The sequence below is a fragment of the Vanellus vanellus genome (genome assembly GCF_965231255.1).
Source record: "Vanellus vanellus genome assembly, chromosome: 8".
NCBI classification, from domain to species: Eukaryota; Metazoa; Chordata; class Aves; order Charadriiformes; family Charadriidae; genus Vanellus; species Vanellus vanellus.
Window position 1 is genome coordinate 12563113 of NC_138913.1, and position 22298 is coordinate 12585410.

Sequence of the window (22298 nt, forward strand, 5' to 3'; positions counted from 1 at the left end):
CGGCTCTGCAGAGACATGCACAGCATCCTCTACCATGGGCTCATCCATGACAAGGTAGGGCTCTGTCCTGCCAGCGCTGCTGTCTTTGGCTTCAAGTTGTGCCAAGGGAAGTTTAGATTGGATTTTAGGAAGAATTTCTTTACTGAAAGGGTCATCAGGCATTGGAATGCATTACCCGCAGCAGTGGTGGAGTCCTCATCCCTGGAGCTATTTAAGGGTGATGTAGGTATAGTGCTTAGGGGTATGGTTTAGTGGTGGGCTTGTCAGTGTTAGGTTAATGATTGGACTAGATGATCTTACAGGTCTTTTACAATCTGGGAGATTCTGTTATTCTGTCTGTCTGTAGCAGCTTTGGTGCCTGTGGGCAGGTGGGACAGTCCTGTCTGCTGCGGCTCGCTTCAGTGCGCGTAGCACGGAGTGGGTACAACACTTACAGCAGCGTGGGACACGAGTGAAGCAGGGACTCAGCTTGCCTGGCAAGTGCTGTGGTTGTCAGAGGGACCGGGGTGCGTGTTCGTTCTCTCTCATCCACCTTCGACATGTTTTTTTTTTCTAAGTACCTGTGCCCCCCGCGCTGAGGCCGGCCCCTCTCTCCTTTCTTCCTGCCGCAGCCGAGCGATAAAGTTACGTTTGCAATGAGTCAGCCCCGTATCATCTGCACTTGGATGACTCCCCAGCAAGGTCTGGCAAGAGAAACCTCGCATCTTTACTGTTTCTGGTTAGCTGTGTTAATAAGAGGAGCTGGCAGCCAAATCCGCGCTCTGCGTGAATGGGATCTCTCTTTCCAGGCTCTCGTTGTGCCTCGCAGTTCCTCACCCAGCCGTTGCCCCCCCCCGGCTGCCTGGAAGAATTTCTCTTTCCCGCTTGTGTGCAGAGGCCTGAAGGTCTCCCCTTCAGCTTACAATTACCAGCACAATTAATTTACGGTGGAAAGTTGAAGCAAGCCCGCAGGGCATGCCTGAGGGCGGGCTTCCCTCCCGCCGGCTCTGCCAGCCAGAGCGCCATGCCGGGAAGCGGGCCGTGCAGAGGAGCCGCAGGCAGCGCGCGTGGGCCGGGAAAACCGCACCTGTGCAACGCTGCGCTCAGGCTAATAAACCTCCAGGAAGAGCCAGGGTGGCAGGTCGTCCCGGCAGGGTGCTTTGCTCCCTGGATTTAAATTTGCAGACAGCGCTCGCTACGGTGCTGCTCTGTTCCCGTTAGCCCCCAGTGGCATGGACCAGGGGTCTTCTTCGGGACATCCGCAGAGAGAAAAGCTACCTTTTACGTGTGAGGAGTGCAGTGCTGCCTTCTGACAGACGTGCTATCAATAGGCTTCAGGAAGTGAGATTTAAATGATTTACACTTCTCTGTCTGTTGGTAACAGTTCATGCCAGACCTGCAAAGCAGGACAGTGCGTTGCCTTCCTCGATGCTTTTCCTGTAGGCAAAGGCCGCTGTTTTACTTCGAAATGTCTCCCCTGCTTGGACACGTGTGACACCAGTCAAGCTGTAAGAGCTGCAAAGGCTGGCCTGTAAAAGTACAGCTTCCTAACAGCAGTTTTTAGTTGTTCTAGCGAAACGCTTCCTTTTACGTATTATTTCCTTATCAACTTTTTTTCCTACAACTGGGAATAAATAAAAAAAAGGCAAAAAAAATCCATATGTACATGTGAAGAGAACTAAGGCAAGAGGTTTTGAAACTTTTGAGTGAATTTTATTTGTCCAGAAAACCCCAATTCAGTCTAAAGGACTAAAATTGCAGTGTTAGTTCTCCAGTCTTGAAAAACCAAACCAGCCCCCCCCCCCCCAGACAAATAAACCACAAAACAGAACCCATTCCTCTAACGCTTGTGAAAGAGGAAATAGAGATGGAAGAAAAAATAATCAGCCTTTTGGTGAAGAGAGACATTTTGGGGCTGTGTTTACACCCGATAGGGTGGTGAGGAAAACAGCAACTCTGCTGCAGTTCCTCTTTAACGGGAAGAATAACTAAGAACAAAATAACTCTTTGTCTGAATAAAGCTGAGGCAAAGACCCGACAGAAATGCAGTGCCAGATTTCTTACCTGGGGTGCTCAGCCGTGTTGGTGTCCTCGGTGGTGACTTGCGTAAGAAGACCGCAATGGTTGCTGGTTTTGCTAGAACGTGTTTCCATGTTGCCCTTCGCGTCCCTTCGCTGAGGTCTGACTCTCTGCGGCGCTGAGGCATCGGGGGGTCCCCTCCAGGTCCTGCTCCGGCAGGAAGGGGAGCGGTGATGTGGGAACTTGGTCAACCTTGAACTTGGCAGACCTTCAAAGGACCAGGGATGCATATGTGACGCTGCCGTGCCCAGAGTGATTGGGAGGACTCGGGCAGAGCTGAGCCCCCAGACACACTTTGCTGTGGGTGTAGCTGGCACCCAAGGTCCGTCCCCATCTCCTGTCTGCCTGCCCTTGCCTGCCTGGCAGCAGAGGTGCAGGCTCTCCTCCCTTATCCACCGATGAGCTGCGGTTGGCCTTTGGGATCCTTATTGCACTGCAGCATGGGTATGAGCCCTTCAGTGCCGCATCCTGTCCCTTTCCTAAGACTTCTCCTGTCTCCGTGGCACAGTGGACTTGGATCTTACCTGCTGGTGGGAGAAGAGAACCTCGGGGGATCTGTGGTCTAACCACAAGTGAAATGGGAGGGGCAAGAGACAACTTATGTCAAGCCAGTGTCTTTTGACTTGGTCCCTTGGTTTACAGAACTGTGTTATACACTTGTGTTATTTTATCCTCTGTAAAGCAGTGCTGCTCTTCCTCTCTTTATTTTCTGGCCCATTTCGCCAGGTTTAGGGGCTGTCCTGTTCTGGTAGCAAGGGGCTAACGGGGGATGTTACAAAGATGATTAGGGGACTGGAGCATCTTTCTTATGAAGAAAGGCTGAGGGACTTGGGTCTTTTTAGTAAAGAGAAAAGACAGCTAAGGGGGGATCTTATAAATACTTAAAGGGAGGGTTCCAGGAGGATGGGAACAGTCTTTTTTCAGTGGTGCCCAGTGATAGGACAAGAGGTAACAGTCACAAACTTGAACATAGGAAGTTCCATCTAAATGCAAGGAGGAACTTCTTTACTTTGAGGGTGGCAGAGCACTGGAACAGGCTGCCCAGAGAGGTGGTAGAGTCTCCCGCTCTGGAGACGTTCAAAAGCCTCCTGGATGCCATCCTGTGCAGCCTGCTGTAGGTGACGCTGCTCTGGCAGGGGGGTTGGACTAGGTCATCTCCAGAGGGCCCTTCCAACCCTGACCATTCTGTGATTCTGTGTTGTCATTTAACTTGGATTTGGGTGGTGGTATCTAACGGCGCCTGTCCCGGGCAGGTGTGCTGCAGACAGAAGGATTACTGGCAGTTTGTGAAGGACATTCGCTGGCTGAGTCCTGGCTCTGCTCATCACCTGGAGAAGGTGGGTTCTGGTGGGGTGGCTTTGTGTGCCCGGCGGGGAGGGGAGAGGACTGTGAGCCTCACCGGCGGGATAGCAGTGCCTTGGCTGTTGGCCTGCCGTGGGTAAAGCGGCTCCATGGCTTGTGGAGGCTGAAGCAGCCATGCGTTTGTGTACAAGCCACATCCCGGGAACTCGGCGTGGCTTGGGCTGAGACAATTGGCTGCTTATTTCTCCCAGGCCAGTCTCCAGCTCGGCTCGGCTGGCTGCAGCGGGTTCCCTTCACCAAGGGAACTGGCACAAGCGGCGCTTGTGTGTGCGCAGGGGTGATTCATGCCTCTGTGCAAATCTCTCAAAGCCTGGGCTGTCCTGTTTCTGGGTTGTGCCTTGACCATGCATTTGGTTCTCCGGTTCCTGGCTTGTGCTGACCACTGGCACACAGGGATGCTCTCGGCCCTGAGCTGCCCCGTGCCGATGTCCATGGCCCCCACTATGGCTGGGTGTGAGGGACTGACCGCTGGTGGTCCCTATGTCCAACCTGCTTCTGGGGGCATGTGGAGCGACTCCAGTCCAGCTCTTCAAGCTGCAGCAGCTCAGGTGTTTAGCTTCCCCAGTTAATGTGTCAGCAAGAACATGACCGTCACCACTGGGGCTGGGTCGGATTTGGGGTTCTTCCAGGTCAGGGGCGAGGCACACGGGTGGGAGAGGGTGCAGGAGGAATTCATAGTGCTGGTGGCTGTCAGAGGACTTTGGTCGCTGGCTGACCTTTGAAGCATTTTTCCTCCCCTGTGCTTTTTGCCTCCCTTGGTGGCTGGGGAGTTGCTGGGATGTGTCCTCCTTCCCATTGACGGTGACCGACGCTGGAAAGCTGCTGTTAACGGGGCGGGGGGAAACCAAAGCTGTGCGCTGGAACAGCCCCTGCTCCTCAGCTTGCCTTTGCGTGCCTTAACCTGTGCCTGGCGTCCCTTTCCAGTTCATCAGCCTTCAGGAGAGTGGCCAGCCTGACCCAGAGGGCCCGGGGGACCAGGCCATCGCGCAGCTGTGGCTGCAGCACAGCCTGCAGTGCCACTGCCTGTCGGCACAGCTGAGACCGCTCCTGGGGAACCGGCAGTACATCAGGAAATTCTACGCAGGTAAAGAGAAAACGGGCCTGTTCCTTCTTATTAGGAAAATATCTAGCTGGTGGCATTCCCAAGCCACGTGGGAGCGAGAGGGACACCCCCCCGAGCTGCAGTTTTCTCTCCCCAGACACTGCCTTCCTGCTCAGTGACGCCCACGTCACAGCCATGCTGCAGTGCCTGGAGGCTGTCGAGCAGAACAACCCCAGGCTTCTGGCTCAGATAGACACCTCCATGGTGAGTTGAAGTCCCGGCTTTTCCATCTGGCTCTTTCCTCAGGCACCAGCAGGTTGGCTGCGGCTGCTTGCGTGAGGTCTCATTCAGGGCACACGGAGCTCTTGGACAAGGGGGTGGACTTGGAAGTAGCAAAAGGGGCTCCAAGAGGGGAGGAGAGAAGTGAACTGGTCCCTGCACATGCCTGGTGGGGGTCAGGGTAGGGGAGATGGCTGTGTGGAGCCTGTGGTGGGGCACCTCGCTTCTGGCTGGCATCGAGGATTTGAGTATGAGGACCTGAGGACCAGTTCCTTGTAAAAGGCACCTCTAAAGCCCTCTCCAACAGTCCCAGGCTTCAGAGCCAGCAAGCAGAGCTGCCTGCTCGTGAGGGACACCCACCCTCAGAGGGGATGAGCAGCTCCCCAGGACACCTGGGTGCCCACTTGTGCTGGTGACGCCAGTGACCCCCCATGCAGTCCCATGCCAGCTGCCCCTTTCCCAGAGGAGGGAACAGCAGCTGCTTTCTTTGCACAGAGCTCCCCAGAGGAAGGCAATTAATGAGGCTTCGTTAAATGGGGGCTGTGTTCTTTCAGCTGGCTGGTACGTCACTGCCATCCCTGTGTGCGTCAGGTCCTTCTGCTGGGACAAGAGACATGTGTGACCGCGATGCTGAAGGACAGGAGAGCCGTCTGCCCGGGACGCTGGGCTGCCTGGATCGTTTCACTGAGAGCCTGGTAATTTCCCGACGGGAGCTGGCCATGCAGCTGCGATCAAAAAGCCCCTTCCCTTCTTCACCACAGCGTTTTTCCCTTCCTATCCTCCTGCCCCTGGGGCTGCCGCGTCCTTCGCTGGCTGGTGACCAGGCACTCGCAGGTTCATTCCTCTCCGTTACTGCTCCTTTGTTGTGTAGCCCTGTAGATGCTGGTTTATAATGGTGCCACCTCTCTTCAGCTTACCAGGAAGAGTGACTGTCCGCCTCCTGTGACCAAGAGTCAGAGCCTGACTGCCCTCCCTGCGTCCCCGTACATCCCCGCTGCAGGCTGCGCACAGCAGCGCTGCTTTGGGTCCTTCTCCAGCCTCCACCATCCAGCCTCCTCCGGCCTTTCAGGTAACAAGAGTGGGCTGGGAAGCTCAGGAGAGAGCCAAAAAAGACTTTGCCTTTTTTTCTGGTCTTGGAGTTATCGTGCTGGATGGGTGTGAGGAGGTCTCTGCCCGCGCTGGGAGGGTGATCCCTGGCCTTTGCCTGTGGTGGGTGGGCATGCCAGTGTGAACCCACAAGCTTATTGCTTTAGGGTGACCTGCTTGCACCAGGATATGTGACATCCTGCTCCTACCTCTGTCCAGACAGGAGACCAGCGAGCTCCTCCATCAGCTCCAGCTCTAGCCAGCCCCAGGAGCGCTGCCCATCCACCCGGTCCTCCTCCTTCAGCGACGGCCGGTCCCCTCTGGAGCAGCCCAGCTCAGCCACCTGCTTCCATGTCCCCTTACCCAAAGACTCCTTCTCTCCGGCCAGTGAAATGAGCTCCAGCACCACCAGCCAGAGTGAGGACACTTGGATGGGGAGTCAAGATGATCCGCAGAGCGATGCTAACGATGGGCCAGAGTACCTGGCCATTGGGAACTTGGGGCGCCGGGGCCGGGCGTGCAGCAGCGCCAGCACCAACAGCACCAACAGCAGCAGCTCCAAACTCTTCTCCTCCAGCAGCTCCCAGAAGCTGGACTCGGTCTCGTCCACGGGGGAGCAGGGAGCGAGCGGAGGTGGGAGCAGGGGCCTGAGCCTGTTGCGCCGGTCTAGCTTCTCAGAGGGACAGTCATCAGCTCCACAGGGCATCCTCAAGAAGAGCCACGTGCGCTCGCACTCTGACACCAACGTGGCTTCGGGCAAGTTGCACGGTAATGGGATTAATTTTCTGATGGCTTTGGGGTGTGAGAGTCCCTGGTACCCAGAGGCTGATGCTGGCCACCCCTTTGATGCCATGGGTCAGATCAGTGAGGGGCACAGTGGGAGAGCGGTTGGGAAATTTCGTCTTTGCCCTTAGCTTTCCTGCTCTACACTGGAGTGATGGGCTGACATCTTGCTTCCCAGAATACCCTGGGCCGGTCTCTTGTTGGTATTGGCAGCTTTTACCAAAAACTTAGAAAGTGGCAGCGATGCCGTGGCATTAGCTGTCCTGCTTCCCCACTGGCCTGGCCTAGCTGGGGCATGGGGCCATGGCAGGGTCCTGGACTGGGGCTTGGGCTCATGCTACTGGTAAGATGTCATCCTGCTGGTAACCTGCTGGGTCCTCCTGTACTCTTGAGTGGATGAATACATGGTGTCGGGGGGAGGAGTGGGATGTGAGGGAACAACCAGCGGTGAGAGTCTGCCCCACTGCTGCTGCCTTCATGGGAGAAGTGGAGGTCCTTGCTGAGTAGTAACCAGTCTGTCTCTGTTTTCTCTCCCTTAATGCTGCCCTTCTCTGTCTGCCCAGGAGGCCTCAGGGATATCACCATTATAATAGAAGATCCGGTGGCAGGTTTGGGAGCCAGTATAACAGCCCTTCATTAGTGATCATTGCATCAAGTTCAGGATTTTCATCAACCCATGAGTGCCATTTAGAAAACAAAAAAAATTTATTTCCTCGCTGTGTCCCAGCTGGTGCTTTGAAGCATGGTCAGGTTTATGCATGCGACCTAACTGACGATCCCAGCTTGTTTTTTGGGAGCAGTGGACCAGGCCCAGAAGGGTGCCCAGCTCCCCTGCATGGCGTTAGGGAGTGCTGGCCACCAAGTCCCTGAGCTGCATCCCCTGCCCTGCCCTTCCTTCCGCCCCACTGCCTCAGGAACCAGGAGAGGTTTCATCTCCCACCTAGCGAGTAAGGGCTGGCAGCTAAGCAGGCGTACATCTTAGCCTTAGTGCATCTATTACATCGAACATCTTATTTTTCCTTTCATTTAGTGGATCCCTTAGCACGGGGAGGTTTGATGTTGGCTGAGTTCAGCCGTGTCCCAGCCAGCTGTGCTTGCACCCACAGCCAGGACTCCTGGCTGCTCTTTTGGGCTCAGGGCAGGTTTCCCCCTGGGCAGAGGTACTGGGGTGCTGCCGTCTCTTTGCCCCACACGCAGAAAGAGTCAGCAGCTCAAAATTCAGCTGTTTTCTTTTGCATCTGTTGAACAGTGGCACTGGGTTTGTCGAGCTCCCGTCTGGGTGCTGAGGGCTCTGCAGCTGAGAAGGCTCCTTCCTGGAGGTGATGGGCATTCAGACACATGTGTCCAGCCCTGTGTCCTGCTCCAGTAGAGGATGCCCTTCAGCAGTAGGCTCTGTTGTATGTGACATCCCCCAGGCTGGTGATCATGAGGTGGTTTCTGTGGTGGTTTTCAGCAGGGTTGAAGTGGCTGTGGGAGACCTGCCAGGCTACACCGATTGTGAAAGCCTCCCACCCCAGTGGGTCTTCTTTGTCACCCAACCTGTGGGGTGGGTTGGTCCCAAGCCCCATCCTGATGGCTGCTGCTTCATGATCTTGGCAGGGAGATGCTGGGGTTGGTGGGTTTGGGAGCCTCCAGCCACATCAGGGTTATGGCACGAAGCTGGGAGCAAAGAGGAGTAGGAGGTGGAGAGGACGAGGTTGCCCTTCTGTTGTGCTCGGGAAGTCAGCCGGTGCCTGCTCCATGTTCACACCTATATGCTCCAGTCAGGGTGTTTTCAGTCTCCTTCAGCAGTCCTCTGTCACCCAGCCGCTCCATCCGGGCGCTCCCCGGGCACGTGGCTCTCTGTAGAGCACCAGCCGTTGTTGGTCTGTGGTCAGGCCAGCTCCTGGCAGTCCCCGCTGGCTGAGCCCGGCAGGGAGTTGCACAGCAGTGCGTGTGTGGAGCAGAGCCCTGCCCACAGCCTGGGTAGGTCACCTTGAGCACTGCAGCCCAGGCTCCAGGACCGTGTGTGGGGAACCTTGGCTTCTAGTTGAGCAAGAGCATGTCCTTCAGATGCCCCCTGCTGCTGTTGTCCAGGCTGCTTTGCAGGGCTGGGTGCCCCACAGATCCCTCAGCTGTTCAGGTTTCCCCTTGTTTCCTGACTCTCTGCCCTGGGGATAACTCTTCCCTTGGAGATGCTCCAGCAGGAAGAAGGGGCTGGCAGAGGTGCTTGCTGGGGCGTGTTGTGTCCCCCAGCTCTGCTAGAGGGTAAAGAGAGGACGGCTCAGGACTCAACTGCTCTGTGGCTCTCGTGAGCTTCTCTCTTTCTTTCTCCTTCTCCTATCCTGCCTAAAATGCCCTTCTAGTTTTGTCCCCTCTTGGCCTTGCCCTCAGCCGTGGCACGGAGCAGGAAGATGTCCCTCCTTGCTTTCCATCCATTTGTACCTGCCCATGTGATGCTGAGCCCCTTTCATTTCACCCTGGGCAGTGACTGGGTGCTTCTGGGATACTGATGTGTGCCTGATGTTGTCTTCCTTCCCAGAGTCCCATGGTGATCCAGGTGGAGGGAAAGGGCCGGTATCTGCTTCCACCCAGAGCAGTGAACTGAGCACACCCAGCTCCCTCTACATGGAGTACGGTGAGTACAGCCAGCCTCAGAGGGGACACTTGCTCCTGGTCAGGCTCCTCAGTCAGCTGCGGTGGCCTCAGCTTCTGGCTCGTGGGATGCTGGTTGGGCACTGCCAGGGCTTGTTAGCATGGGGATAGCAGCAGATCCCTCCCTCATACGTTTGTCTCTTTCTTTTCTAGACTCTGGACAGTACCTGAGCTCAGGGGAAGGGATGTTCAGAAGACCCTCAGAAGGGCAGTCCCTCATCAGCTACCTCTCTGAGCAGGACTTTGGGAGCTGTGCAGACCTGGAGAAGGTGAGGAAGGCAGCAGCAGCCTGTGTGCGATGGAGAATGTATCTTACTGCAGGTTCAGTGATACTTCCCTCCACGGGGAAGATAATCCCATAGCTGTGCACAGATCTTCAAGGTTGAGTTCCTCAATGGTGTCTGGCAGCCAGCCTCTGTCCGCCCAGCATATACATAGCAGCTTTGCAACATGTTAGGGCTCCTCAGTGACATGTGCTGACTCCCCAGACTGGAAATGTTGCACATCTGCTCCATAGGATGCCCCTTGTGTTTTGTGAATATTGTGGTGCCCAAGAAAGTTTTAGTTTCTAGGTCCTCGTAGAAGAGTCAGGTTTTGTGGAGTGGTTTTGTGGAGTCGGCAGAGATTAAGGTCTTTCTGCCACCCTCTTTTCTGTCACAGGTGGGGAATAAGATTTTACCAAGTCTTCCTAGTCTCTCCATGGTACAGCCTTGAAAGCTTTTGCTCTTGCCTTGCAGGAGAACGCTCACTTCAGCATCTCAGAGTCCCTGATCGCTGCCATTGAGCTGATGAAATGCAACATGATGAGCCGGCAGATGGAGGAGGAGGAAGAAGACAGCGACAAGGAGATCCAGGAGCTTAAACAAAAGATTCGCATTCGGCGCCAGCAGATCCGCACCAGACACCTGTTCCCTACCTGCCAGGAGATGGGCTCAGACAGTGGGTGATGTGTTTTGGGCTCACCAGCTGGTGGGATGTGGGTTTTCTGTCTGTTGCCTCTCCTTATAGCATCCTGCCTTCCTCCCTGTTTGTGGGAAACAGTCATGTTGCTACCAAGGTGCTGCAGAGATTTGTGAAACTCTGCTGCTTTTGAAGACCATAATGGGACTGATACTGTACATTGTTAACACTGGTGTGCTGCTGGTGCTCAGTTGTGGAATGCAATTTCATTTTGAGCCCATCGTGTTTTCCATCCTTGACTTCCATCCCTCCCTTCCCTGGCCGTACCTGACTACCAGCTTCTCCCTTAGCTGTCAGTGACCCTTCAGACCACTTCCATTGATGGCTGGCTGTGTTGCATTTTTCCCAGGTCTTGTGGCGACAGACAATGGGTCGCAGTTCAGCTCCCACGGCTCCCTGTGGCTCTCTGACTCCGGCTCTGCAGAGGATGTGGAAGAGTATGAGATCCGAGGTAGGAGGGAATGGCTATGTTGGCTTCTTGCCTAGAGACAGACTTCTTGGTGTGGTTATGTTGAGGTCAGTCCTGCTGAAGAAGAGCATGTCCCTCTGGCCTTCAGGATGGCTTTTCCTAAACAAATGGCTGAATTTTGAGCACGAGCAGGGCAACCGGTTTCCATCATGTGGTGGGATGACTTTCCTTTGAAATCCTCTGTAACCCTCTAGCATTCAGTGCCTCTGGCTGGTAGGTGGTTTCCGTTTCATTGCCTGCTCCACATAGTGGCTGTCACAACTAGAGAGAGGTGGGAGAGCTGCCATCCTGCTCTCCTCCTCCCCAGGCAGAAGGAACCATAGCTCTGACCACTTATCTCTTGGGTAGCGGTGGTGGGCCCTGGTCACATCCTGACCTGTAATACCTGTAGTCTCTGCTCCTGGCAGCTTGGTTGGCTGAGCTTATCGCCCACAGGAGACCTGTCTGGGTCCCTGGGTGTCCCTTTCCTTCAGAGCCTTGTTCATCCTCCGATGTGGATGACTTACTTCTCAGCAGTAGCTCCAGCTCACTGACTTTAAAAAGAAGATGGAGCAGTCCAGTCTCGGGCTATAAACTTCTTGTCTCTTGGCTGTTGACAGTAAAGTCCTCCTTTCAGTCCCTGAGGACTAGATTTTGGGCTCAGTTTTGAAGCCCACAGAGGGGTGTGTGAATTCAGTTCTGGGCTTCTCTCGTGTGAGTGCTGCTCTTGTATTATGCCCTTTCCTTTGGCCTGGCCGAAGCACTGAAGTCAACTGTTTTGTCATCACCGTGTTATACAGATGGTAACGATGGATCTAACCTGATTCAAATGTCCAAGAACGGCCTCTCAGTGTCAATGGCTTCCTTGTTCTCAGGTAGTACCCCGCAGCGCTCCCCTGCGGCCTGCGTGCGTGTGTGTGCAAGGTGTGTGCGTGTGTGTGTGCACGTGCACTCTTCTCAGAAATCTGCCTGATTTGGGAACTGTGAACGGTATCATCCAGACGTCAGCAAGAAAAGCTGTGGCAGGATGATACGGCAGGATGGAGCAGAGAGGAGGCAGGGGACCTCCATCCCCCAGGGCGTTTTGCCGTGCACTGTTTTGGATATACCAAACGTGCCTGCTGTGGTGAAGACCTGTCCTGCCTGGGGTAGGGCTCGGCAGGGCAGTGGCACAGCTTCGTAGCTCTGTAGCTGCTGAAGGCTGAGCCTGGGCTGGATGAGAGCAGAGTCCTCTACAGCGTGGGACCAGGTCTCCATCCCAGGGAGTGTTTTCCTGCTTGACTCGGCAGAGTTGACGTGCCATAGCTCTGATCCGAACCACGGCCAAGCTTTCCTGTCCTGCCCAGACTTGACTCGGAGAAGAATCCTTTCACAAAGAAGCCCGGAGGGAAAACTAGTGAGAGCAGACAGGGCACAGGCAGTTTGTTCGCAGTGGAGGCCCTGGGCACTGGGGTCATGGGCAGCCAGGTCTTGCTTAGTGTTTTTATTGTTTACGGTACTACCGGATAATCCTTCCGGACTGCTGGCCACATTTAAATAACCTTCATGTGCTCCCTGTTTGCTTTAGCAAGGGAACAGCCTACACGGGCTGCTGCTGATCTCTCCTGTCAGGCGTTCGGCTCCAGCCCACTGCTCCTGCTGGAGATGCTGGTGCTCAGAGCCTCCCCCTCAGCCCGGCTGTGCCCTGGGTTTACAGCCCGGGGGTTTAATCCAGGGCGGCTCATCCTGGCCTGAAGGTGGCATGCAGGGGCTAAGGTGATGTCCTTAGGTTTGGGGGCTGTTCACGAGCCTCTTGGGGACTGTCCCACTTGGTGAAAGCATTGTCAGCAGAGGCGTTTTGGGCAGCTAACCAGAGGATTTTGGGGAGTGTCTGCAGTTCAGATTGGGAAGCGAGCGGTGGCCAGATCCCAGGGCTAGCCCCGGCAAGAGCCTGGGATCAGATTTGGCTCCCTCTGCCATCCCTGAGATGATGCCAGTGCCTGACCATGCCGGCTCTGCCTCCCTGCAATGCTTGACCCACACTTTGCTGTGTGTGTGTCCCTGTTTGCTCATGTTCATCATAGTCTAGGACCACGCGGTACCTTCCTGCGCAGAGCCGAAGGCACCAGAGCATGGCAAGTATGGCAAGTATGTCTGGCTGGTGCCCCACGTGGTCAGGAGGCCGTATTTGCCTGAATTCCCTGTTTCCTGCAGCTAGAAGTCTGTTTGCATGATGTAGATATGTGGATTCCTTAGCATTAGGATGCTTTCCCGTGCCCGTTTCTAGCAACAGATGTCAGACAAGGAGGGTGAAGCATCCATGCTGAACTCCACTAGTGTGAGCCTGTAAATTTACGGGCAGGACTGGGACTTGCTGCCCTTGCTGCCAGGGCAGCCCCACTCTTCCTAGGGGAGCCAGTGGCTTAGGGGGTGGCACTCTTCGCCTGGCTGGGATTGGATGGGCTCCATGTGGGTCCACGTACCCGACCTGCTTGGGGTGCTGGACCCTGAGGGACCCCGAGCTGTGCCTCCCCTGGCCAGGCACTGGGCCACGGGGTCAGGGGAGCTGGAAGCCTGTGTTTGGGGGCAATGTGGTTGCTGCAGATCCCATTCCTAGAGTTCCCCAGAGGTACAAAAAAGGAACCCTGCTGGGCCAAAGGTTGTGGCATTGGCCTCTTCTGTCTTGACCTTTGGTACTTTCCCCTCTCGTGCCTGCCTTCCTGTTTCTGGGAGTCTGTAATGAAGCAGGGTTTCTGCCTGCTTCTCTTCACCTTGCGCTGCTGGAAGTCTCCCGTCCCAGGGTTCTCCCACCATTCAGATGAATTCCCTGTTAGGGTTTAGCAGAGAAACCCCTCGGAGTGAAAGAAAGAGACGACTGATGAAGGTACCACTAGGTACTGCCTGGTACCCAAAGTTGGCACCGAGGAGGGATGCGGGGCAGCCCAGGGCTGTTGGGGAGCTAATGGAGGGGTGGAGGGAGCAGGACCCCAGTGTCCTGCACCTTATCTTGGACCCCTCCCTCTTCAGGAGATGGTTCTGTGGCCTCTGCAGAGGGCTGGCCCCCGTGGCTGCTGGCCCGCTCTCTGCATGGATGCTGGCGTGTCTCTGGAGCGCTGGGCTTAGGCTGCCAGCCCCGGCTGTGCAGTCACTGACAAGCTGTGGCATGGCCACCTCCTGATCTTACAGGTTGCAGTCAAGTAGAGAAAAGGGCGCTGCATCCCATTGCTAATCCCCTGCAGCATCTATACCACATGTAGAGAGCTACTAAACCTTCTTGCTAACCTTGCTGTCCTGCCCTCCTAGCTCCTGTGTGCATACGTGTTTCAGGCCACATCACTGCTAGGACTTGGTGTGTGACCTGTATCAGCAACCACTTGTCTCACCCGAACCCCAGGCTCACTGTTTTCACAGCATCCCACCATGTCCTTCCCATGTAACTCCGGCAGGCAACTGATTAGACTGCACCTCTCCTTGCTGCTCTGTGCCACTGGTAGAAATTGATGCTGTAGTTCATGTGCTTTTGAAGAGCTTGATGAGTTTTACAGTGAAGTTTTGGTTTGAAATGAGTGTATCCCCCTGCCCTGCTCCATCTGCTCCACCTTGTCTGTTTGTGATTCAGATGCAGACATCAAGAGGAACCCAGACTCCAGCAGGAAGTCCTTTCTCTCCTCGGAGTCCATGTACGTCTTCAACTCGTGGCGAGACGTCTTGGTACCAAGTTCCCCTTCCTCCCCAAATCTGCTCTTCCACCTGCATCAGCTGCTGTTTTGTGTGGGAGTGGAAATCCATCCCTTCCTCCCTCCCTTTACTTAGCAGTGGGGCACTGGGTCTTAGTCTTAAATGTGGGAAGCAGCACCTGGGACGATCAGGATATTCACATGAGGTAGAATGATATGGACTGGTGCCAGGAGAGATGCCTGTATGTCCTAGTAGGTAAGAGGCTGGGGAGAGGACCTGGCATGACCTGGAGCATCTGGACTGGCTAGTGGCTCCTTGCTGGCTCTGAGCCTCCCCTGCCTCCCTCCTCTCAGCTGGGACAGCCTGTTAGACTACGTGATGCTGCCACCTTCTCTCCAACCCTTGTTGCTGCTCTGTGGCCCACATGTGGTACCACTGGCACAGCGATGCTTACAAACTTTGTGCAGTGCAGCAGCAGTTTAAATGTGAAGTGCTCTGTCCTTTCCCGGTACTGCCGCAGGCTGGAGGGGTGGGGGCTGTGGGGAGGTGAATCACAACCTGTTTTAAGCACAGCTGCTATGTTAATGCTCTGAAAGCAAAACCCTTTTTGGGATGCAGGCACCCTTCTGCTTGCTGGGTGGGATACAAAGCTGTGTCTGTGCTTGGCAGCTTCTTGGGTAGGTTCGTACTGGGAAAGCGGTTACTTCTGGCTCGTACAGACACTGGCTCTCGCTTTACAGCTTCCCCTGCAGTCAGGGCACAGGTTTCATTAGGTAAAATAATGTTTTTGTTGCCTTTCTAAACAGTTGTTGTTGTGCCGTTAGCCAGCTTTGCTAGGGGGCGGCTGCAAAGACAGAAATCAATCGCGTATATAATTGTAAGCCTGCACAGCAGTGCCGAAATAAGGTACCAGAGTTGAAGGGAGCATCTTTGGCTTGAGCTGGGACTGGCATCAAAGGGCGTGAAGAGGGTTCAGCTGTGAGACCTGGTACTAACCACTCCCTCTGCTGTCTAGATCCCACTCCTTCCTCAATTCCAACTCGGCGGAAGCTGTGGCCATGGGCTTGCTGAAGCAGTTTGAGGGCATGCAGCTCCCAGCTGCCTCTGAATTGGAGTGGCTGGTCCCCGAGCATGACGCCCCACAGAAGGTAGGGGTGTGAGTGTTCCGTCACCGATTGCATTTGATCGTTCTTCCCTGAACCCCTGGCTTCAGCCCACTACCCAGGGGCTTTGCTAGTCCCGGTCATCCCTTTGTGGAGCTGCAGGAGGAGTTTGGTCTGGGAGACTGGTGCAGCCAAGAGGGGCTCTGCCACTGGAGCCTCCTACAGCAGAGTACCCGGATCCCTGGGGACATCCCTTCTCCAGCTCCCATTCAGCTGGAGCAGCAGCTTGGTGCCTGGCAGTTTTCCAGAGGGCTGCACTTGCAGGTTTCTGGAAAGCCAGCCAGGTGCTCTGCCTTTGTGGTACCAGGCAGGGATCTGACCCTCTTGCCTGCTTCTCCCAGCTCCTGCCCATCCCTGACTCTCTGCCCATCTCTCCCGACGACGGAGAACATGCCGACATCTACAAGCTGAGGATTCGGGTGCGAGGAAACCTGGAGTGGGCCCCGCCACGACCACAGATCATCTTCAATATTCACCCAGCCCCAACGTAAGGACTCATGTGGCCAAGGGCCCTCAGGGGACCTGCCCTTTCCAACCCTTTTCCATCAACACCAATGTTGATAATCCTCTCCTTCGCGCTTGGATGCCAGGGCTTCCCTGCCCTGAGCCTGGTAAATCCACAGTGGTCACCAGTGGTGGCCGCTGCTGCGAGGTGGAGCCAGTGCCTGCAGTCGGTGCCTTTGGTGTGCACCAGGGCACAACAGGGCTTTTCCCCTTGCCTTTGTTGTCCACACTTAAGTGGCACAGCATATGGCCACCTCTGCCTTCCAGTCCTGTGCCAGTGCCCATCCTCTGGTGCCAGGTGCCATCAGGGCTGGACTCAAACGAGTCATCTTCTGTCTCTGGGCAGGAGGAAGGTGGCTGTGGCCAAGCAGAATTACAGGTGTGCAGGCTGTGGCATCCGGACTGATCCTGGTGAGTACTGGGACCCTGACTGTAGCTGGAGAGTGGGGAAGAACCTGTGAACAAGTGGGAAGACACAGGGTGGGTGGGTGGTGGCAGAGCTCAGCACAAGGTCACTGGGAAAATGGGTACGCTGCCTTTGCCAGCTCTGCCTGGATGTTGGCATGCACCACCCAGAGAGGAGCCTCCTCCAGAAGGTCACGGGGCTGGTGGAGTCAAAAAGCAGCCAGCCGGTCCTTAGGAGCGCATTTCAGATGTTGACTCTTCTAAGGCAAAGTCATCTGTTGGGGTCCTAAAGCTCCCAGCAGGTTCTGCTATGGAGCTCTTTGACCAGCCGTGTTTCCTGAATGTGTAGGTAGATGTGGCTGCACGAGACTGGACTGTGGTCCCAAAGGCTTTTGCAGTCGACAGGGGTGCTTGCGGACCCCAGTGTTGAGCGCTCTGGGGCTGGAGGAGTTACTGGCAAGGCAGACTGCCTTGCTTGCTGGAAATGCTGAGCAACGTTGGGAGTCCAGTGTGTGGTTGGGCAAAGCCCGTTCCTTGGCTGACCTCCCTGTCTGCCTTGGTGTGGCCAGATTACATCAAGCGCCTGCGGTACTGTGAATACCTGGGGAAGTATTTCTGCCAGTGCTGCCACGAAAATGCCCAGATGGTCATCCCCAGCCGCATCCTGCGCAAGTGGGACTTCAGCAAGTACTACGTGAGCAACTTCTCCAAAGACCTGCTGAGCAAGATCTGGAGTGACCCACTCTTCAACGTCCAGGATATCAATCCTGCCCTGTACCGGAAAGTGAAGTCTCTCAACCAAGTGTGGGTAAGACCGTTTCCACCCCTTCCTGAGTGGGATTGGGTGCCAATTGTAAACTGCGTTCCAGGGAAGCTGGGGAGAAGCAGATATTTCAGTTTTTGAGGCTTAAAACCCCAGCACCGCAGGGTTTCCATTCACATCTCGTTCTTTGTACACTAGCGTAGGAATTTCAAAAGGAATTTCTGCCTGGCGTCCAGCTGGGCTTCGGTTTATCTCCTGGAACACGTGATGATGGTTGTCCTTGCTTTGCTCTGCGTGGTGTAAACACTTTGGTAGCAGGGGAGCAGCAGCTGAGGAGCAGCGGTCGTTTTACCAGTGCAGGAAACAGGGTAGACGTGCTTGGCCAAGGACCGTGCTCTGTTTACTGATTCTCGTGTCCCCCCTTCCTCTCCAGCTGCTGCGAATCCAGCTTTTCCACATGAAGAACATGTTTAAGACGTGCCGGCTAGCTAAAGAGTGAGTCCCGGGCTGTGAGATGAAGCTGTTTTGCTGTCCTGGATCTGTCCCGTGGCAATTTGCACTGAGGATCTGTGCAGCCTGTGCGATGAGCAACGGGGGGAGAGGGGAGTGGAGGGGGAGAGAGAGCAGAAGCAGTGGAGAGAGGGGGCTTAGTGAAGTTGCTTTGCTCTGAGCTCTGGTTTCTCTGTCCTTGCAGCCTCCTAGACTCCTTCGATGCGGTGCCTGGCCACTTGACGGAGGATTTGCACCTCTATTCGCTGAGCGACCTCAGTGCCACGAAGAAAGGGGACCTGGTGCCTCGCCTGACGGAGCTCCTGAAGGCAGGCAGCCTGCACGTTGAGAAATGCATGGTAAGGCCTCCTCGCCTGCCTCCTGCGTGGCTCCGCACCCTCGGGAGCACCCTTGGGAGCAGGCTTTGCTGCAAAGATACCCAGTGCGGAGGCCTTTGACATGCAGGGCAGCCACCAAATAAACTGATTCAGTGCTAACTGCTCCTGCCTGCTCCACAGAGCTCCTACCAGCACATATGGATGTTTGTTACCCCATTTTGGCTATCCCACCCCTGACACATGTTGATTCTGCCTTGCTGTGCTCCATGCTGGGGAAGGACTGTCCCACGTGGTTAGAGCAGGGCACTGTGTCCTGCTGTCCTGCTCTGCTCTACCTCCTGCCCTGCTTGCCATGCTGTATTTTCCTCATGTTTTCTCCTTCCAGCTGTGCCAAGCCAAAGGCTTCATCTGCGAGTTCTGCCAGAATGAGGGCGACATCATCTTCCCCTTTGAGCTCAACAAATGCAGGACATGTGAAGGTGAGATGCTGGGGAGAGACAGGGAGAGGACAGACCCTGGGGCCACCAAGGTCTGCTTTCTGTTGGAGTGGCTTTTGGGCTAGCAAGAGGTACAGAGCCAGCCAGACCAGAGTGCCTCTGTGCATGGCCTGTGTCTCTCCACCACGTTATCACAGCAGCAGATCAGCATTATAACGGTGTTTGGCCAGAGCTGCTGGCATGGTGGAGCGTGTAGATTCCTCCCTGACCACACATTGCGCTGCCTGCCCCAGCGGCAGCGGGCAGTCGGGTTGTGACTGCAGCCAGCGGGTGTCTGAGAGCCCTGGCTTCCCTTCTGCTGTGGTTACGGGACAGGCTGCAGCCTGCACACAGCTCCCCTGCCCCTCCTTGGATGGCTGGAGCTGACCTTATAGAGCAGAGACAGCTTGAAGGCTTTGTCTCCGTGACCTTCCTGCCTGCCAGAAATCCCTGGGCCCCTGCAGGAGTCATCCTCAGTAATGCTCAGTATGAATGGGCAAGCAGACCTTGTTCCTGCAGCTTGGGACCAACCTCGGAACTGGCTTGAAATGGCTCCTGACAACCTGCAAGCCTTGGTTTGGCAGGCACGGTGCCAGAGAAGACTTGGGGCAGAGGCACTGTTTCCTTGGAGAATCAGGAAAGTTTGGGGTGGGACCTTGTGTGGAGGGGGAAACCTCCCACCCGTGCTCCCAAAAGCTTTGCAAGCTGGTGCAGGGACCCTGCAGCGTGACTTCTTGCTGCTTCCAGAGCAGGACCCCCACTTCTGGTCCTTGTTCTGCCCCAGCTTTGGTTTGAAATGTCCTCCTGGACAAGCCTGGAGCATCCCTCCCCGGGCTGTGGAGCGTCAGGCAGTCTGTGTCAGCCTCTGCCAGCTCTCAGCCATGCTCTCCCCCACAGATTGCAAAGCCTGCTACCACAAATCCTGCTTCAAATCCACCCGCTGTCCCCGCTGCGAGCGGCTTCAAGCCCGGAGAGAGCTGCTGGCCAAGCAGAGCATGGAGTCCTACGTCTCGGACTACGAAGACGAGCTGGAGCAGCCAGAGGCAGTGGCAGCCACATGAGCACGTTGCAGCAGAGGAGCAGATCATGGGTTAATTTATGTGCGTGGCCTTCGTCACCAGAGACTGAGCCATGCAGACTGGAGATGAGGAGGACCATCAGGAGGCCTGGAGCGCTGTCTCGAAGGATTCTGTTTTCCCCCATGCGGTAGTGCTGGGCTGGGGACGGGGCATCTTCCATTGTGCGGGTCTGCTCCAGGTCCTGATTGCAGTCCCCGGTGCCTTTGCGTGGGGAACGGCAGCTGCTCCTGCCTCTCCTGCAGGCACAACAGGGGCCTTTTCCAAGCAGTCACTCATGCTGGACCAGGCAGGGCTGAGCTGCCAGTCAGTCCCCATGCCCTCCTCCCCGGCAGAGTTCTCCAGAGGGTCGGCACTTTCTGCTCATCAGCTGGATACTACGAAGCTGTGGCCACGTCTGCTCCTCGGAGGGGGGAATCAGCTCTTGGAGTCCTCTGATCCCCCATCCTGCTGCTGGAGGTTGTGTGCATGGAGGGGAGGGTGGGGGTTTGGGGTTGGTTGTACATTTAACAGCTCCCTTTCTCAAATGTGGCTTGGGACACTGCCGGAGAGCAGTTGCTCTCGCTCCAGGATCAGAGCAGAGGAGGTGGCAGTGGTGAAAATGCCAGATTGCCGCCTCCCCTCTCCGTGCCCTCTGTGCTGAGCTGCTTTTCCCTGCCCTCCACCCGCTGCAGAGGGGCATTGCCCCTGGAGCAGCCGCACAGGGGGACCGGTGCTGCCGGGCTTTCGGCTGCCACAGATCCCCATGGCCGGAGGATTCAGTAAGCAAAGCTTCCGACCCTGCTTCCTCCTCATGCTGCTGGTCTGTTCTCCCGGGGGGACATGTCCTCCTCTAAGGGTGACATGGGACCTCACTGGTGGCACCAGGACCTGCCTTGCATGTAGCTGCCTTCTGCCCGAGACCTGTCGGGATGCGGGTGAAGGCTCAGCCCTCCGGCCGCATCCCCTGAGCCTCTGTCTCAGTCTGTTCTTTTAGGTTGCATTTTTGGTTTTTAATCTGCTGGATTTGGTTTTATCTTTTTAATGCAGTTGTTTGTGTTTTTAATTGTGTATTCCCCCCCTGCAAGGAGGTGCTGCTTGAAATGCTGCTTTAGGGGACATGCGACTCACCAGTATAAAACCTCTGGGGCTGTCCTGTTGCTGGTTTCTCACCCCTAGATGGGGCTGGCGTTTGCCAGGTGTCCCCTTTCCCAGCGGATCTCCTGCTCCCCTTGGGAGAGGGGTCCCCGAGCCAGGCAAAGCCTCGAGGTGGGGTGGCCAGACAGCCTGCTTGCAATGGGGGGGATGCACTGGGGAGAGGGGTTTGGCACTGGGGTGCTGCAAAGCATTGGTCCTCCGCTGATGCAGAGCTGCCTGCCACGACTGACGGCTCCGCAGGGTCGGACCCGGTGGTACAGGGTGAGCTCTGCGCTCTGGAGCAAACGATCACGCGAGGAGGTGCCTCTGCATCGCAGGGGGATGCTTTCCCCATGGCATGAGTGAGTGTCCAGCATCACCTGTCATGGGGTGGCATGTGGGGTGGCAGTGGGGTGTTTGGAAGGACCATGGGGCCTGTGTATGTGCGAGAAGGGTGTTGAGGGACCGGGGAGCAACGCACTGGCAGAAGGCATCTAGGGGCAGTGGCTCTTGTGGCGTGTGCCCTGCCTTGAGGCTGGGATGTGGCCCTTCGTGAGCTGTCCCTGCAGGGGTGGCAGTGTCAGGTGGCGGAGAGAGGCTGGAACCAGGAGAGGTGGCCGCAGGGCTTGGTTGGGGAGGGTGATTGCAAGCCTTGCTGCTGGGGGCCAGGCTGCTGCATGGGAGCATCTCCCCGGTGCTCTGCAGCATCCTGGCAAAGCCGGGTGTAGCCTGGGAAAGGGAGTTGAGCTCCCCACTTGCTGCCCTGTGGTTTTTGCCTCCTTCCTCTCTTGCTTCTGCTTGTTTTCCTTAGGGGAGCAGCTGCTCTCCTGCTCGCTTTCTGTCTCTGCAAGCCCTGGGGCCACCAGACGCTGGTCCGCCTTGGTCTTGCCTGTCCCCAACCCCACACCGAGCTCTCTTGCTGCTGCCCGGAGCTGGCACCCCATTCCCTGGAGCTGCCTCAGCAGCACACCTCCATCCACCCTGTTTTGTTTGAAGCACTTTAATGTCATGGGACAGCAGCTGAGGGGCTGCCCATGTCCCTTTCTAGAAGCACTGAGTACATTTAGAGAAGAGGGAAGGGATTTTGGCTTATTTGTGGTTTCCACCCTCCACCGTGGACTTGGTCTGGAAGCAGTGGGACTTGCAAACCTGGCGGAGGGCTCCAGAGCAGGGTTGTGCCCAGCACTGACACTGCTGCCCAGCACTGACTGCTACGAATAACACTGGAACTGGCCAAGGCAGTGAGCTCTTCATAAGGGAGAGCAAGGGGATGCCCTGGCCATCAACTGGAGCCCTCTTCACGGGACTATTGCACAGCATAGCAATGAAAATGCCGTCCCTAATAAACTAAGTTAATAAGGAGCCTGGTTGTGTTGTGGCATCGTTTTAGGTGGGGTAATGGTGTGTATCCCCCCCCATTAGGGGTCAGTGCTGCAGTGCCCACTGGCTCCTGGGGCAGGGGGGGGAAAACTTGTGCAACTGGTGATGCATCACCAAGTGTCACTGGGAGGGGGTTATTGTCACCACCCCTTGGCTATTCCATCTGGTTTATGGCCTCCCCCTGCAAACTGCCCACTGGACTTGGGGCTGGAGGTACAAACCACAGAGTAAGGGGGTCTCCCTAACGCCTGTCCCCTTCCTGAGCCTGCCTTTGCTGCT

At 56.0% G+C, this 22298-nt stretch overlaps 1 protein-coding gene across 1 annotated transcript; it reads left to right on the top strand.

The window, feature by feature from the left end:
• Nucleotides 1-21992, top strand: RUBCN (rubicon autophagy regulator). Its single transcript, XM_082487084.1, has 22 exons — nucleotides 1-54; nucleotides 3312-3395; nucleotides 4345-4504; nucleotides 4620-4726; nucleotides 5296-5436; nucleotides 5654-5810; nucleotides 6047-6595; nucleotides 7174-7218; nucleotides 9132-9227; nucleotides 9398-9513; nucleotides 9982-10183; nucleotides 10554-10655; nucleotides 11453-11527; nucleotides 14251-14311; nucleotides 15325-15457; nucleotides 15814-15959; nucleotides 16323-16387; nucleotides 16951-17189; nucleotides 17578-17639; nucleotides 17839-17992; nucleotides 18357-18450; nucleotides 19345-21992. Exons 1-22 carry the CDS (start codon nucleotides 16-18, stop codon nucleotides 19506-19508), a joined length of 2991 nt encoding a protein of 996 aa, XP_082343210.1. The 5' UTR covers nucleotides 1-15; the 3' UTR covers nucleotides 19509-21992.
• The last annotated feature ends 306 nt before the right edge of the window (nucleotides 21993-22298 follow it).